This window comes from Pan paniscus, chromosome 6, assembly GCF_029289425.2.
Source record: "Pan paniscus chromosome 6, NHGRI_mPanPan1-v2.0_pri, whole genome shotgun sequence".
NCBI lineage: Eukaryota > Metazoa > Chordata > Mammalia > Primates > Hominidae > Pan > Pan paniscus.
The window spans coordinates 91559321-91572996 of record NC_073255.2 but is presented as its reverse complement, the minus strand read 5'-3'; the positions used below and the strand labels follow the sequence as shown (position 1 = coordinate 91572996).

The following is a 13676-nucleotide window of genomic DNA, read 5'->3' as shown; positions in this document are numbered from 1 at the left end:
GGTCTGCGGCTCTGAGGCCTGGCTTTCATTCTCCATCAGTCCCTGTACGAGCGGTTAAGTCAGAGGATGCTGGACATCTCGGGGGACCGGGGCGTGCTGAAGGACGTCATCCGAGAAGGAGCTGGAGACCTAGTGGCGCCTGATGCTTCGGTGCTAGGTACGCCCTGGGGCGGTTTGTCCGCAGGATCCATGTCATCGCACTCTGTTGGGAAGAGAGAGGCCTCATTTTCAAAAAGCACTTAATGGGGTTGGAAATGCTTTGTTTGAAGTGGATTTTTGTTTTTTGTTTTTGAAACGGGGTCTTGCTCAGTTGCCCAGGCTGGAGTGCAGTGGTGCGATCATAGCTCACTGCAGCCTCCACCTCCTGGGCTCAAGTGATTCTCCTGCCTCAGCCTCCCAAATAAGGGATTTACAGGCGCGATCCACCATGCCTGGCTGATTTTTAATATTTTTGTAGATATGGGGGACTCTATGTTGCCCAGGCTGGTCTCAGACTCCTGGACCCAAGTGAGCCTCCCACCTCAGCCTCCCCAGTAGCTGGGATTACAAGCATGAGCCGCTGCTTCCGGCCTGAATTAGTTTTTTTAAGACGAAAGCTAGGGACCCCTATGTCCCCTTTGTGTGATGCTTCCGCAAAGCTCTTGAACCTCTGAGCCAAAGGGCCGGCACCCAAAATGCAGAGAGAAGATTTATTCCTGTACCTCGGGGTGTCGGGCGGGTGTCGGGCAGCTTAAGCTCATCTGTTCACATTGTTTCTGTGTGATCATGAGAGACTCGATATTATGGAGGCGTGGGTGTTTTTGGTCCATTTTCCTTACATTCTTTCTTCTATCCTAGTGAAATACTCGGGATACCTGGAACACATGGACAGACCCTTCGATTCTAATTACTTTAGGAAAACTCCTCGGCTAATGAAACTTGGAGAGGGTAGGTTCAGAGTGGGAGCTGGAGAAGAAGGAATTGTTTAGGGGCTAGATGAGGCACGATGCCTCAGGCTGGGAAGACTGCTCAGAGCGCAGGTTCTTTGAGTTGGCTTTGCTGAGGCTGGGTTTTGGTAACACAGCCATGTTCTCTCCCCTTGAGACCTAGGCATTTGGGAGATGGCTTAACGGGCAAGGTATAATCTTTGCACTCTGACTTAACTAACCACTGGGAATGTTTCTTTGTTCATTTATTAAGTAAAACTCAATCGAATACTTACTTCCCACAATACATGGTGAAAAGGGAGGTTGTACTCAGAAGATTAGAACATCTCCACCCTTAAGGACCTCACAATGTAGTGGAGGAGACTGACCTGCACTCAGCTCACTTGGTAGAATCGGATGAGTGCCTGGGAGGTGAAAGCAGTGTTGTGGGTGTGCTTAATGAAGGCATGATTAATTCTAGCTGGGAGGTTCAGGAAAGGCTTCCTGGAAGTGGGGGCATTTGAACTGAGCCCGGAAGTTTGAATAAAATTTCTATCAGTAGAAGCTGGGCACAGGCTCAGGAGGAAGACATTGCAGGAAGAGGGAACTGTGTGAGGGAGACATGGAGGCCAGAGTACTGCTGACTTAGAGGGGGAAGAAACTGATAGCACTGAGCAGGATACTGAGCAAGCTTCACCCACCTTCTTTGTCCGTTCTTACAGATATTACACTGTGGGGCATGGAGCTGGGCCTTCTGAGCATGCGGAGAGGAGAGCTGGCCAGGTTTCTGTTCAAACCGAACTACGCCTATGGAACGCTGGGCTGCCCTCCCTTGATCCCCCCAAACACCACTGTCCTGTTTGAGATTGAGCTGCTTGACTTCCTAGACTGTGCTGAGTCAGACAAGTTTTGTGCTCTCTCAGCTGTAAGTTCCAGAGCACAGATGTCAGCACTTTATAGAGAGACGAATGGGTTGGTGTTATTGGTAATTCTTCTAGATGGCCTGCCCTGAGGCTGATCGTCCGCTCCAGGGTACCCCCGCGGCTCCTGTGCGGTGGCGGCGGAGTTCCTCTGCTTCCTAGTCTGTGTTTGTCTTAGTAATGGCTCTCATGTGTAGATAAATGTGCTGGGCAAGGTAAGGCTGTGAGTTTAAGGATTAGTGGTTTGAACTGATTTTCCAGTCACCCTTTGCCTAGTTCTCCCTGTGAGACAGTGAACACTTGCTTTTCATCGTTTGGTTTCCAGCAAGGCAGGCATTGGTAGCTCATAACTAGGGTGACTGAATAATTGATTGTCCAGCCCAGCACAGGTGAGAGTAAAAGGGGCTGTTCACTGGAGGGGTTACCCATGACATCGGGTTTAAACTGAGACAGTCCCAGGCAAACTGGGATGTATGGCCACTGTCCTCACCACTTAAGTCTTGCCTCCTCTTCGTAGCCTTTCACTTAACCCTGTCCCGTAGATGCAGGGCTTCTGACCCTGTCAGCGGTCACAGGCACTGTCTTTATCATGCTGTCTCACACTGACTCCATCTGTGGCCTTAGAGGTCCATGCCAGGGTTTATATCTTCACATGGAGTCTCCCCAGCTAAACTGTCAGCACTCCAAGTGAGGGAGCTCACCCTTTTTCATCATTCTGAGATTCGAGTTTCTTGCAAATGCCTCGTCCCACCTGTGGTGAACTCATTTAGGATCTGGGGGGTGGGGCCGGGACCAGAGAGGCTCTATGGGTGACTCTGAAGATGGCCAGGGCAGAGCATCATGACCATAAAGACCGCCAGGGCCCTGAGCGAACCAAGACCTGTTCAGTGCTTGGTGGCCAAATAGTGGTTTTGAGCACTGACTTCTGTGCTTGGCAAGTTCCGTCAGTTTTTGATTCCATGGGACACTGCTTCCTCAGAGAACATCAGGGGAAGACTGAAGACGTAGACTTCCTTCTGGCTCTAGGGTGTAAAATGGGACAGGTTATAACACTGGTGTGGCTTCTGTCAGATTCAGAGGTGACTCCAACACAGAAGGCTGTAAACAGAAGTGCATGATCTGAAAAAGAAGAGCTCACAGCTGTAGTAACACTTCCTTTCTTTCAATTACTATTTTTTTAAATGGAGACATGTTCTCACTATGTTGCCCAGGCTGGTCTCGAACTCCTGGGCTCACGTGTACTAACACTTCCATTGTGGCATTACTGCTTTTGGTTTCCTTGCTGAATATTCCTGTCTCTGGTCCTCAGGAGCAGCAAGACCAATTTCCACTTCAGAAGGTCCTGAAAGTGGCAGCTACGGAACGGGAGTTTGGCAACTACCTTTTCCGCCAGAATCGTTTCTATGATGCCAAAGTGAGATATAAAAGGGTGAGAATGCTTTGAAAGTTAAGTGTAAGTTTAGATCCTGAAAACTTCCTTGTTTAAAAAACACAGGTTTTGTTTTGTTGTGATTTTTGTTTTGTTTTGTTTTTGAGACAAGAGTGTCGCTCTGTCGCCCAGGCTGGAGTGCAGTGGCGCAATCTCGGCTCACTGCAAGCTCCGCCTCCTGGGTTCATGCCATTCTCCTGCCTCAGCCTTCCAAGTAGCTGGGACTACAGGCACCCGCCACTTCACCCGGCTAATTTTTTTGTATTTTTAGTAGAGACAGAGTTTCACCGTGTTAGCCAGGATGGTCTCAATGTCCTGACCTCGTGATCTGCCCACCTCGGCCTCCCAAAGTGCGGGGATTACAGGTGTGAGCTACCGCGCCCGGCAAAAAACACAGATTTTTGTCTTTCTCCCTACTTTCCATGAGCAGCCATTAAGAAAAATCTCATTTAAAAAAACCCTCATGCCAGGCCAAGGCAGGTGGATCACCTGAGGTCAGGAGTTTGAGACCAGCCTGGCCAACATGGTGAAACCCCGTCTCTACTAAAAATACAAAATTAGCCGGGCGTGGTGGTGGGTGCCCGTAATCCCAGCTACTTGGGAGGCTGAGGCAGGAGAATCACTTGAACCCAGGAGGTGGAGGTTGAGGTTGCAGTGAGCCGAGATTGTGCCGTTGCATTCCAGCCTGGGCAAGAAAGGCGAAAAAACTCCCATCTCAAAAAAAAAAAAAATCCTCATGCCAAAGGGATAAGTACTGGAGAGGGGACTAACGGGGGGATAAGGGCTGAAGAGGGGACTCTCGGGGGGATAAGGGCTGGAGAGAGGACTCACGGGATTGGGAGGCACCTGGGAATGTTCTGTGTTTTGATGTGGTTCTTGGGTACATGGGTGTGTTCAGGTTGTGAAAAACATTTGCCTCTGTATATGTACTTGAACTAGAAGTGTTTAGAATTTCCATCTCACTGCTCTAAAACAATTCAGTTTATTAACTTTTAAAAATTCTCATCCCAGTGCTTATTAGGTCCTCCACCAACCGATTTCTCTACCCCTTTGCCATCATCATTTCATGTCTCTGACAGTGGAGGCTCGTTTGGCAATTCTAGCCTGAGGCAATTGCAGCCTCATCAAGCCTCCTGTTGTGATTTTGCTTCTTGTGTAGGTTATGCTGAGGGGTTTTCTGTTTCCTTTTTAATTTTATTCATTCAACAAACATGGCTGGACGCAGTGGCTCATGCCTGTAATCCCAGCACTTTGGGAGGCTGAGGCGAGTGGATAGCTTGAGGTCAGGAGTTTGAGACCAGCCTGGGTAACGTGGCGAAACCCCGTCTCTACTAAAAATACAAAAATGTGCTGGCATGGTGGTGGGTGCCTGTAATCCCAGCTACTTGGGAGGCTGAAGCAGGAGAATCACTTGAACCCAGGAGGCGGAGGTTGCAATGAGCCAAGATCGCGCCACTGCACTCCAGCCTGGGCAACGGGGCAAGATTCTGTCTCCAAAAAAAAAAACAAAACAAAACACCACACATGCGTGCGCTGTCTCTGGAACATACTCACATAGGCCAAATGTTGCCGACCCTGTCACCCAATATCTATTCCCCCTTCTCCTAACAGAACCTCCCATTTCACTCAAAGCATCCGTGTACTAATTAAAAAACTACATCTTCCCAGCTTCCCATGAGCTTAGGGTGTCCCTGTAACAAGGGTCTAGCCAAGGAGACATAAAGGGAAACCTCTGGAGGGTCTTCCAGAAAGCTCTTAACATAACACAAGCACCAGACTCTTCTCCCCTCCCTCCTTCCCACCCAAGTGACCCCGCAATGCGTGGCCAGGGGAGAATCTCCCTGGGGCCCGCCACACAGCTCTTGTCCTGGGGCTGCCCTATAATGCTAGTTTGTGGATTTCCTGTTTTTTTCTCAACTTACTCCTTTGTTTTAACAGAGTATGTTGATGTATGTCTAAAATATTCTTGCTTTTTAAATACATATTTGTCTAGAGTTGTTATTAAAAAGTCTTTTGGCTGGGCACGGTGGCTCATGCCTGTAATCCCAGCACTTTGGGAGGCCGAGGCGGGTGGATCACCTGAGGTCAGGAGTTCAAGACCAGCCTGGCGAACATGGTGAAACCCCGTCTCTACTAAAAATACAAAAATTAGCTGGGCGTGTTGGTGGGTGCCCATAGTCCCAGCTACTTGGGAGGCTGAGGCAGGATAATTGCTTGAACCCGGGAGGTGGAGGTTGCAGTGAGCCAAGATGGCATAATTGCACTGCAGCCAGCGGAATAAGAGTGAAACTCCATCTCAAAAAAAAAGGTCTTGTTAGTTCTGAGCTCAAAGCTAACAACAACAACAAAAAAATCTTACTACTACTTAGGTTCTTTATTCCTTTCTATGTGACCTGTTTTTTCTTCTGTAGAGACGAAGATCGTTTTTCCCCGGCATTCCTAAATTTTACGGTGATGTGCCTCTGCGTGTGTGTATCTTTTCATTCAGGAAACTTTTCCTCCACTCTGGGAAACTTTCTTGAGTTATTTCTTTGATAATTTACTCTTGTTCCCTCTGCCCTCTTTGTCTGGAACTCCTATTATCAGACCTCCTGCACTGAGCTTCTGGCTGCTGTCCCTCCCCCCTCCCCACCTAGTTTCCATCTTTTCTCCTGTTTGTGTCATGTATGGAAGCTTTCCTTGACTTTTTGCCACCTCTTCTGATGAATTTTTCATTTAAAATTGGGGGGCCAGGCACAGTGACTCACACCTATAATCCCAGCACTTCAGGAGTCCAAGGTGGGAGGATTGCTTGAAGCCAGGAGTTAAAGATCAGTCTGGGCACCATAGCAAGATCCCATCTCTACAAAAAATAAATTTTAGAAAATTGAAGGGCTATTTGTTCTTCCCCTCCCTAGCATTCTGTTCTTGTTTCATGTGTATATTATTTTATATATTTAGACTGTCGATTATAATTTAATCTCATTCTTTTTCTGTTTGGTTCTTCTGCATATTGGGGACTGTGTCCTTTTGCACTAAGTTTGTCAATGACCTAAAGATGGTTTATTTCTCACTCATGTAAAAGGCTAGAGTAGAGGCATGCAAGCTAGGGCCAGTTGGTGACTCTGCTCCAGATATTTTCAGATACCCAGTTCTCATTTCTGGGGTGAGACTCTGGCCTTGTAGTCCAAGATGAGGGTCTCTGAGTTCTAGCAGCAGAAGGGAAGAAAGGCTGGAGGCATGTACAGCTCTGTTAAGGAAGGTCCTTTTCATATGATGCTTCTACTGAATTATGTTTTCCAGAACCTGTTCTCCAGGCCTTGCCTAGCTGCAAAGAAGCCTAGCAAATATCTAAATTCTGGTTGTACGTGTTCCTGGCCAAAAAAAAAAAGTCCTATTACTATGAAGGGAGGGCAGCTGCTGGGAGGCAGGAGGCCACCTCTTTCACAGAGGCTTTCCTCAAATGGCTGGTGATCTTTGACCACTAAGATTTAAAAGAGACATCACAAAGCTGATTGGGAGCTCCAGGTGCTTGGTGGGGCAGGTTGCAGTGTGGTCAAAGACAGCCTGCACACATTAAAGTATGTAGGTGTTTCCTCAGGGTCCACTGAGTCCTCCTCTTTCTGCCCCGTGTGTGTGCCAAGGGACCGGCATTCTGGGAGCCAAGCTGGGCAGCAGGACAGAGGTTCTCACTGTCTGTTATTGAGATTCCTTTTCATAGCCGCGTTACCAGTATACCACCTTCCTGCTGTCTGCTCCAGCCTGCCCCCAAGTCAAGGGCCTCTTTGGTTCCATTTTCCCAGAAAGGAGACCTCGTGATTGCTGAGGCCATCTGGACACATAGGGGCAGTGGACGGGGTGGGGAACATTTGACCTGACCTCCTTTATTCAGCCCCACCAGATAGCTCTAATTCCTGGTTCCATCAGTTCCTAGGTCTCTCCAGGCTCTGAGGGGCAGACCGGTCCCTTTTACATTGGCACCACTCTGCCAAATCAGTCATCACACTGCCACCCACCCTGACCCTTTGGGTTTATTGGTCCTTTTCCTGTCCTTTGCTTGTGTTGGAGTACTACCTGTCTTAGTCCCTTAGGGTTGGAGAAAGTAGGGATGTGTGTGGAGCCTGCCTTGCTGAGCCAGAGGTTTTGCACGTCTTTTCCTAGTGGAAAGTTTCTCAGTCTTTGGAGCAGCGGACTGACATTGTCAGCACCACTGTGTCTCCACCTTTTGCTCAGCATTGTCTGGGTCACACAAGTATGGGGTTTCCTGCTTTCAAGGGATTTGAATCTAGTTAGGGAGTTAAATGCAGCTCCAACAGCTAACCAATACCTATGGTCTGAATGTTTGTGTCTCCCCAAAATGTGTATGTTGAAACCTAATCATCCATGTGATATTAAGAGGTGAGGCCTCTGGCAGATGATGAGGTCATGAAGATGAAACCCTCTTGCATGGAGTTAGTGGCCTTATAAAAGAGGTCCCTGAGAGCTGTCTTGTCCTTTCCACCATAAATTTTCGGCAGGAAAAAAGATGAACAAAGTGATCAGAACCTATTCAGGCCACAGTTGGTAGATTCCTAGTCAGAAACATAGGTTACATCTAAGGAATCATAGGTGATAGGAGGCGGCCAGATTCAGGAAGACATTCAAATATGTGTGGATGGATTTGGACTTGATGAAGTGGATGGCAGGGAACCACTGAGGAAGAGTGTGTTGATAAAAGTCATATTCGGGGAAGAGGCAGTAGTTGTGCTGGAGCTCGTGAAAACTCAAAATTTCAATTGTAAAATTTTCAGGAGTTTTGTGCCCTCGTTAATGTCACTTTGGTAGTTTGAAATCAGCTCTGGGAGGAATATTTACAGCATAGGAATAGGCAAATGCTACAAACAGGGGTCCACCTCCCCCGAGAGCTGGCTATTAAACATGTACCAGCACACCACTGTGGGCAGGACATGTCAAATGACAAACTTCATTTTAATGAGGCTCTGTTTCATGTTAGGCACCGTGCTGGGTGTGCTGCGGCTGAATCTGTTAACAGGGTCCGGGAATGTGTTAAAGCAGCTGTGAGTTGTGCAAATAGAAGAAAAAGCTCTGGAAGTACTCCCACAAAATGGATGGTTAGACTTGATGACGTTGTATATGATGAAGTTGTATATATAAGAGATCAAGGAAACAGAAGAAGGGAATGACTTGAAACTTCCTGGTCTGAGAAAAAAATTTAAACCAAGGAATAACTGGGAAAGAAATGTGTTACTTTCAATTTTGATTACTCATGGGAATGAGCAGGTAAGCAGGGCCTGTAGAAAACTGTTTCCAGCTGACAACTTGCTTCACGATTTCATTTGGGTATGAGAGCAGGGTTCAGGCGTGAGGTTCCAGCTGGTGATGTGAATGGGAGCTGAATCCATTCAGAAGGTGTGGAGACAGTTGATGGGAACTTGCCTGGTGAATTCCCAGAGTTTAGAGATGGAAGGGAGGACCAAGGAAGGCTCATGACTTTCTGCCTGTGCTGCCATCTCCTGACACATTTTCTCCAGTTCTTCCATGTTCTTTTTTTTTTTTTTTTTTTTTTTTTTTTTTTTTTTGAGACAGAGTCTCACTCTATCACCCAGGCTGGAGTGTACTGGCGCCATCTCGGCCTCACTACAACCTCCGCCTCCCGGGTTCAAGGGATTCTCCTGCCTCAGCCTCCCAAGTAGCTGGGATTATAGGCACCTGCCACCACACCTGGCTAATTTTTGTATTTTTAGTAGAGACAGGGTGTCACCATGTTGGCCAGGCTGGTCTTGAACTTCTGACCTCAGATGATCCGCCCACCTCAACCTCCCAAAGTGCTGGGATTACAGGCATGAGCCACCGCACCCGGACCCTCGTTCTTTTGTAAGGCTACTTTTCCGTTGGATGGCTCTGCTGCTTTTTGTCCATTCATCAGTTGGACATGTGGGTTGTTTCCACTTCGTGATTATTATGACTGATGCAGTGAGCGTTTATGTACAAGTTCTCGTGTGAACACGTTTTCAGTTTTCTTGGGTATGTGCCTAGGAGTGCAATTGCTGGATTGTGTGGGAACTGTCGAAATTTTTGAGGATCTGCCAAACTGCTTCCTACAGCAGCTGTACCATCTTACATTCCCACAAGTAATGTGTGAAGCTTCCAATTTCTCCACATCTTCACCAACACTTATTTTATATTTTTAAAGTTAGGCATCTTAGCGGATGTGAAGTGGTATCTCACTGTGGTTTTGATTTGCATTTCCCTGATGACTGATGACATTGGACATATTTTCATGCATTTAATGACTATTTGTCTGTCTTCTTTGGAAAAATGTCTATTCGGAGTCTATGCATATCTGAAAGTTGGGTCATCTGTCTTTGTACTGAGGAGTAAATGTTGCTGCTGTGCTCTGGATACTACACCCTCAACAAACACAGGATGCGCAAATGCTCTATGCTGTTCTGTGGGCTGTCTGCACTTTCTTTGCAGTGTCCATTGAAACACAAAAGTTTTACATTTTGATGAAGTCTAATTCTTTGCTTATTTGTGCTTTTGGTGTTATATCTAAGAAACCATTTTCTAATCCAGGGTCACAAAATTTACACCTATGTGTACTTCTAAAGTCTGATAGTTTTTAAAAAATATATATGAAATGCTTTATGAATTTGCATGTCATCTTTGCACAGGGGCCATGCGATCTTCTCCCTGTCTTTCCAATTTTTAGTATATGTGCTGCCGAAGCCAGCGCAGAATCTTAGAGTTTTAACTCCTACTTTTAGGGCTATGCTCCACTTTAGTTAATTTTTGCATCTAGTGTAAGGTAAACATTCTTTTGCATGTTGATAGTCTCTCATCCCAGCATTATTTGTTGAAAAGACAGTTCTCTCCCATTGAATGGTCTGGACACCCTTATTGAAAATCAGTTGACTGTAGATATATAAGTCTATTTCTGGACTCTGTGTTCAATTTCATTGATCTACATGTCTGTCCTTATGCTGGTGCTACACTGGCGTAATTACTGTAGCTTTAGGAAGTTTTGTGTTTTTTGTTTATTTTTTGTCTTTTAGTAAGTTTTGAAATGGGAAATATGAGTTCTCCAGCTTTGTCCTTTCTCAAGAGTATTTTGGCTATTCAGGGTCCTTTGAATTTCCATGTGACTCTTCTTTTTTTTTTTTTTTTGAGGTGGAGTCTTGCACTGTCACCTAGGCTGGAGTGCAGTGGTGTGGTCTCGGTTCACCACAACCTCCGCCTCCCATGTTCAAGTGATTCTCCTGCCTCAGCCTCCCATGTAGCTGGAATTACAGGCACCTGCCACCACACCCAGCTGATTTCGTATTTTTAGTAGAGATGGGGTTTCACCATGTTGGCCAGACGGGTCTCAAACTCCCGACCTCAGGTGATCTGCCCGCCTCAGCCTCCCAAAGTGCTGGGATTACAGGCATGAGCCACTGTGCCTGGCCACCATATGAATTATCTAATCAACTTGTCTGTGTCTACAAAAAAGGCTGTTGAAATTTTGGTAGGGTTGCATGAATATGTTGACCAGTTAGGAAAATATTACCATCTTAATATTAAGTCTTCCAATTAATGAACATGAGATATTTTTCCATTTTATTTGAATCATCTTTAATTTATTTCAACAACATTTTGTAGTTTTCAGTGTGCAAGTCTTTCCGTTGTTTTAAGTTTATTGCTACTTACTGTATTCTTTTTGATGCTATTGTAAATGGAGTTGTTTTCTTAATTTCATTTTTGGGTAGTTCATTGCTAGAGCATAGAAATATACCTGACTTTTGGCCGGGCATGGTGGCTCACGCCTGTAATCCCAACACTTTGGGAGGCTGAGGCAGGTGGATCACGAGGTCAGGAGATCGAGACCATCCTGGCCAAAATGGTCATACTAAAATATGAAAAAATTAGCCAGGCATGGTGGTGCACACCTGTAGTCCCAGCTACTCAGAAGGCGGAGGTTGCAGTGAGCTGAGATCACTCCAGCCTGGCGACAGAACAAGACTCCATCTGAAAAAAGAAGAAAAAAGAAATATACCTGACTTTTTATGTTGATCTTGTGTCTTGCAACCTGTAACAGCCGATTTTTAGCTCTGATAGTTTTTGTGTGTGGATTCTTTAGGGTTTTGTACATAAGACTGTTACTCCTCTTGACCATCTGCCTTCCCTCTCCACAGGCCCTGTTGCTTCTGCGCCGGCGATCAGCACCCCCTGAAGAGCAGCACCTGGTGGAGGCCGCCAAGCTTCCTGTTCTCCTGAACCTGTCCTTTACATACCTGAAGCTAGACCGACCCACCATAGCCCTGTGCTATGGAGAGCAGGCTTTGATCATTGACCAAAAGAATGCCAAGGCCCTCTTCAGGTGTGGACAGGTGAGTTGGAAGCCAGTGACTTGGGAATAAACACCCAGGAAAAGGTAGTAGCAGTGCTCAACTCAGCTACTGCAAAAATGCTGTCTTTTTTTTTTTTTTTTTTTTTTTTAGACAGAGTTTTGCTCTTGTTGCCCAGGCTGGAGTGCAGTGGCGCAAATTCGGCTCGCTGCAACCTCCGCTTCCTGGCTTCAAGCAATTTTCCTGCCTCAGCCTCTCAAGTAGCTGGGATTACAGGCATGCGCCATCACACCCAGCTAATTTTTGTAGTTTTAGTAGAGATAGGGTTTTGCCGTGTTGGCCAGGCTGGTCTGGAATCCCTGACCTCAGTTGATCCGCCCGCCTTGGCCTCCCAAAGTGCTGGGATTACAGGCATGAGCCACCGTGCCCAGCCAAATGATATCTTTTCTAACTGTGCTTTTAAAGTTCTCTCCTTGGGACAGGCTTGTCTTCTCCTGACTGAGTATCAAAAGGCCCGGGATTTTCTAGTTCGAGCCCAGAAGGAGCAACCCTTCAATCATGACATCAATAATGAGCTGAAGAAACTGGCTAGGTGAGCTGTGTTTGCAGGAGCATGAAGAGAGATGGGTGGGGTTGTGACTCTGGTCTGTCCCCCAACCCCCCCCAACAAAGGACAGTCTGGCGGTGTTGCCCAGAGTGTTAGGAGGCAGCCCCCTCTACAGCTGGGTTTCTGAAGTGCTCGGCCGTGCGCTGCACCAGCAGTTCCCAGCAAGCAGGTGAGACAGACTGCCAGACTATACATCTCCATCATTGCCCACCTTTCTGTTTCCCCTACCGCAAATAAACAACCCCTAGAGAGGCGGGAGGGTGTCACTTTTTTTTTTTTTTTGAGATGGAGTCCCTCTCTGTCACCTAGGCTATAGGGCAATGGCATGATCTCGGCTCACTGCAACCTCCACGTCCCAAGTTCAGGCGATTCTCCTGTCTCAGCCTCCAAGGTAGCTGGGATTACAGGCGTGTACCACCACATCTGGCTAATTGTTTTTGTATTTTAGTTGAGACAGGGTTTCACCGTGTTGACCAGGCTGGTCTCAAACTCCTGACCTCAGGTGATCCCCCCACCTCGTCCTTCCAAAGTGCTGGGATTACAGGCACAAGCCACCACAACTGGCCCCGGTGTCACTTAAAAAGAGTCTTCTGGTGCGCTTTTCCCTGCGTGCTCCACCGAGAACCACTGCTCCTAACCAAGTGCAGAAAGGCCCCTCGTAGGTCCTCATGTGACCAGAAACAGGTGTTTCGGGTCTGACTCATACCCATGGATTGACCTCCTTGTTACCATGTGACTAAGCACACCAGTCTTTTAGTGATGTAATTTTTTCTCATTATAGAAGTTTTGTGTCCATTGTAGAAAACCTTGAAAATGTCTACCTATAAATAGGAGTCCCCCATAACTCCATCACTTGGTAATAGGTCCATGGCTTTTAAGGTATATCTTCTTCTGTAATGGTGAAATTCTCTACTTGTCTTAATATTAAACATTCAGTCCAGATTGCTAGTTAAAGCTTGCTTGGCATTAGTGTCTGAGATGTGAGTATCTCTTAGGTTACATTTCAAGCCTTTTAGGACTTGCCAGCAATTTCCTTTCTGGTATTTAAAAGTATCCTGTCAGATCTGGTCATTCTTTAGTGAGAAAATCAGGAGAGATTAGAGGCTGCTGAGGGTGAGGGGTCGTTTGGCGAGACTCAGCCCGGAGCCTGGTGGCCAGAGGCACCTGCCCTTCAAGGCAGCTGTCCTTTCCAGTTAGGGGGTTTTGTCCAGGGGCTTGGCTCCTTGGCCAGCTGTGGGAGCCTTCCCTGCCTCCCCACCTCTCCAGCTTACTTCCATCCCTCCCAACTCAGTTTGAGTCCTGATAAATTTTCAGTGTTTCTGGATGTGAGTGGAGAATTCCAGCCACCAGATGTCACCTCCTCCAAACACAGACCTCCTCTAATGAGTGTGTATTTCCCTCTCCAGCTGTTACAGGGACTATGTGGATAAAGAGAAAGAAATGTGGCACCGCATGTTCGCGCCCTGTGGTGATGGTTCTACAGCAGGAGAAAGTTGAAGGTAATCAAAG

At 46.8% G+C, this 13676-nt stretch overlaps 1 protein-coding gene and 1 non-coding gene across 5 annotated transcripts in view; one reads left to right on the top strand and one right to left on the bottom strand.

Annotated features, from left to right (window-relative positions):
• The window catches only part of FKBP6 (FKBP prolyl isomerase family member 6 (inactive)), a 29822-nt gene that overhangs the window by 372 nt on the left and 15774 nt on the right, over positions 1 to 13676 (top strand). For 2 of the 4 annotated variants that reach the window (XM_003815576.4, XM_055114508.2), the window contains exons 2-8: positions 40 to 157; positions 838 to 927; positions 1628 to 1830; positions 3135 to 3254; positions 11408 to 11602; positions 12043 to 12152; positions 13574 to 13666. In XM_003815576.4, the coding sequence (XP_003815624.1) occupies positions 40 to 157; positions 838 to 927; positions 1628 to 1830; positions 3135 to 3254; positions 11408 to 11602; positions 12043 to 12152; positions 13574 to 13664 (927 nt within the window). In that variant the 3' untranslated portion in view covers positions 13665 to 13666. The remainder of the gene's footprint in view (positions 1 to 39; positions 158 to 837; positions 928 to 1627; positions 1831 to 3134; positions 3255 to 11407; positions 11603 to 12042; positions 12153 to 13573; positions 13667 to 13676) is intronic. The other 2 variants (XM_008968538.4, XM_055114509.1) reach the window with 1 other exon arrangement.
• LOC112440540 (U6 spliceosomal RNA) lies at positions 9863 to 9969 on the bottom strand. The gene has a single exon (XR_003028577.1). It is a non-coding gene; the product is annotated as a U6 spliceosomal RNA (small nuclear RNA).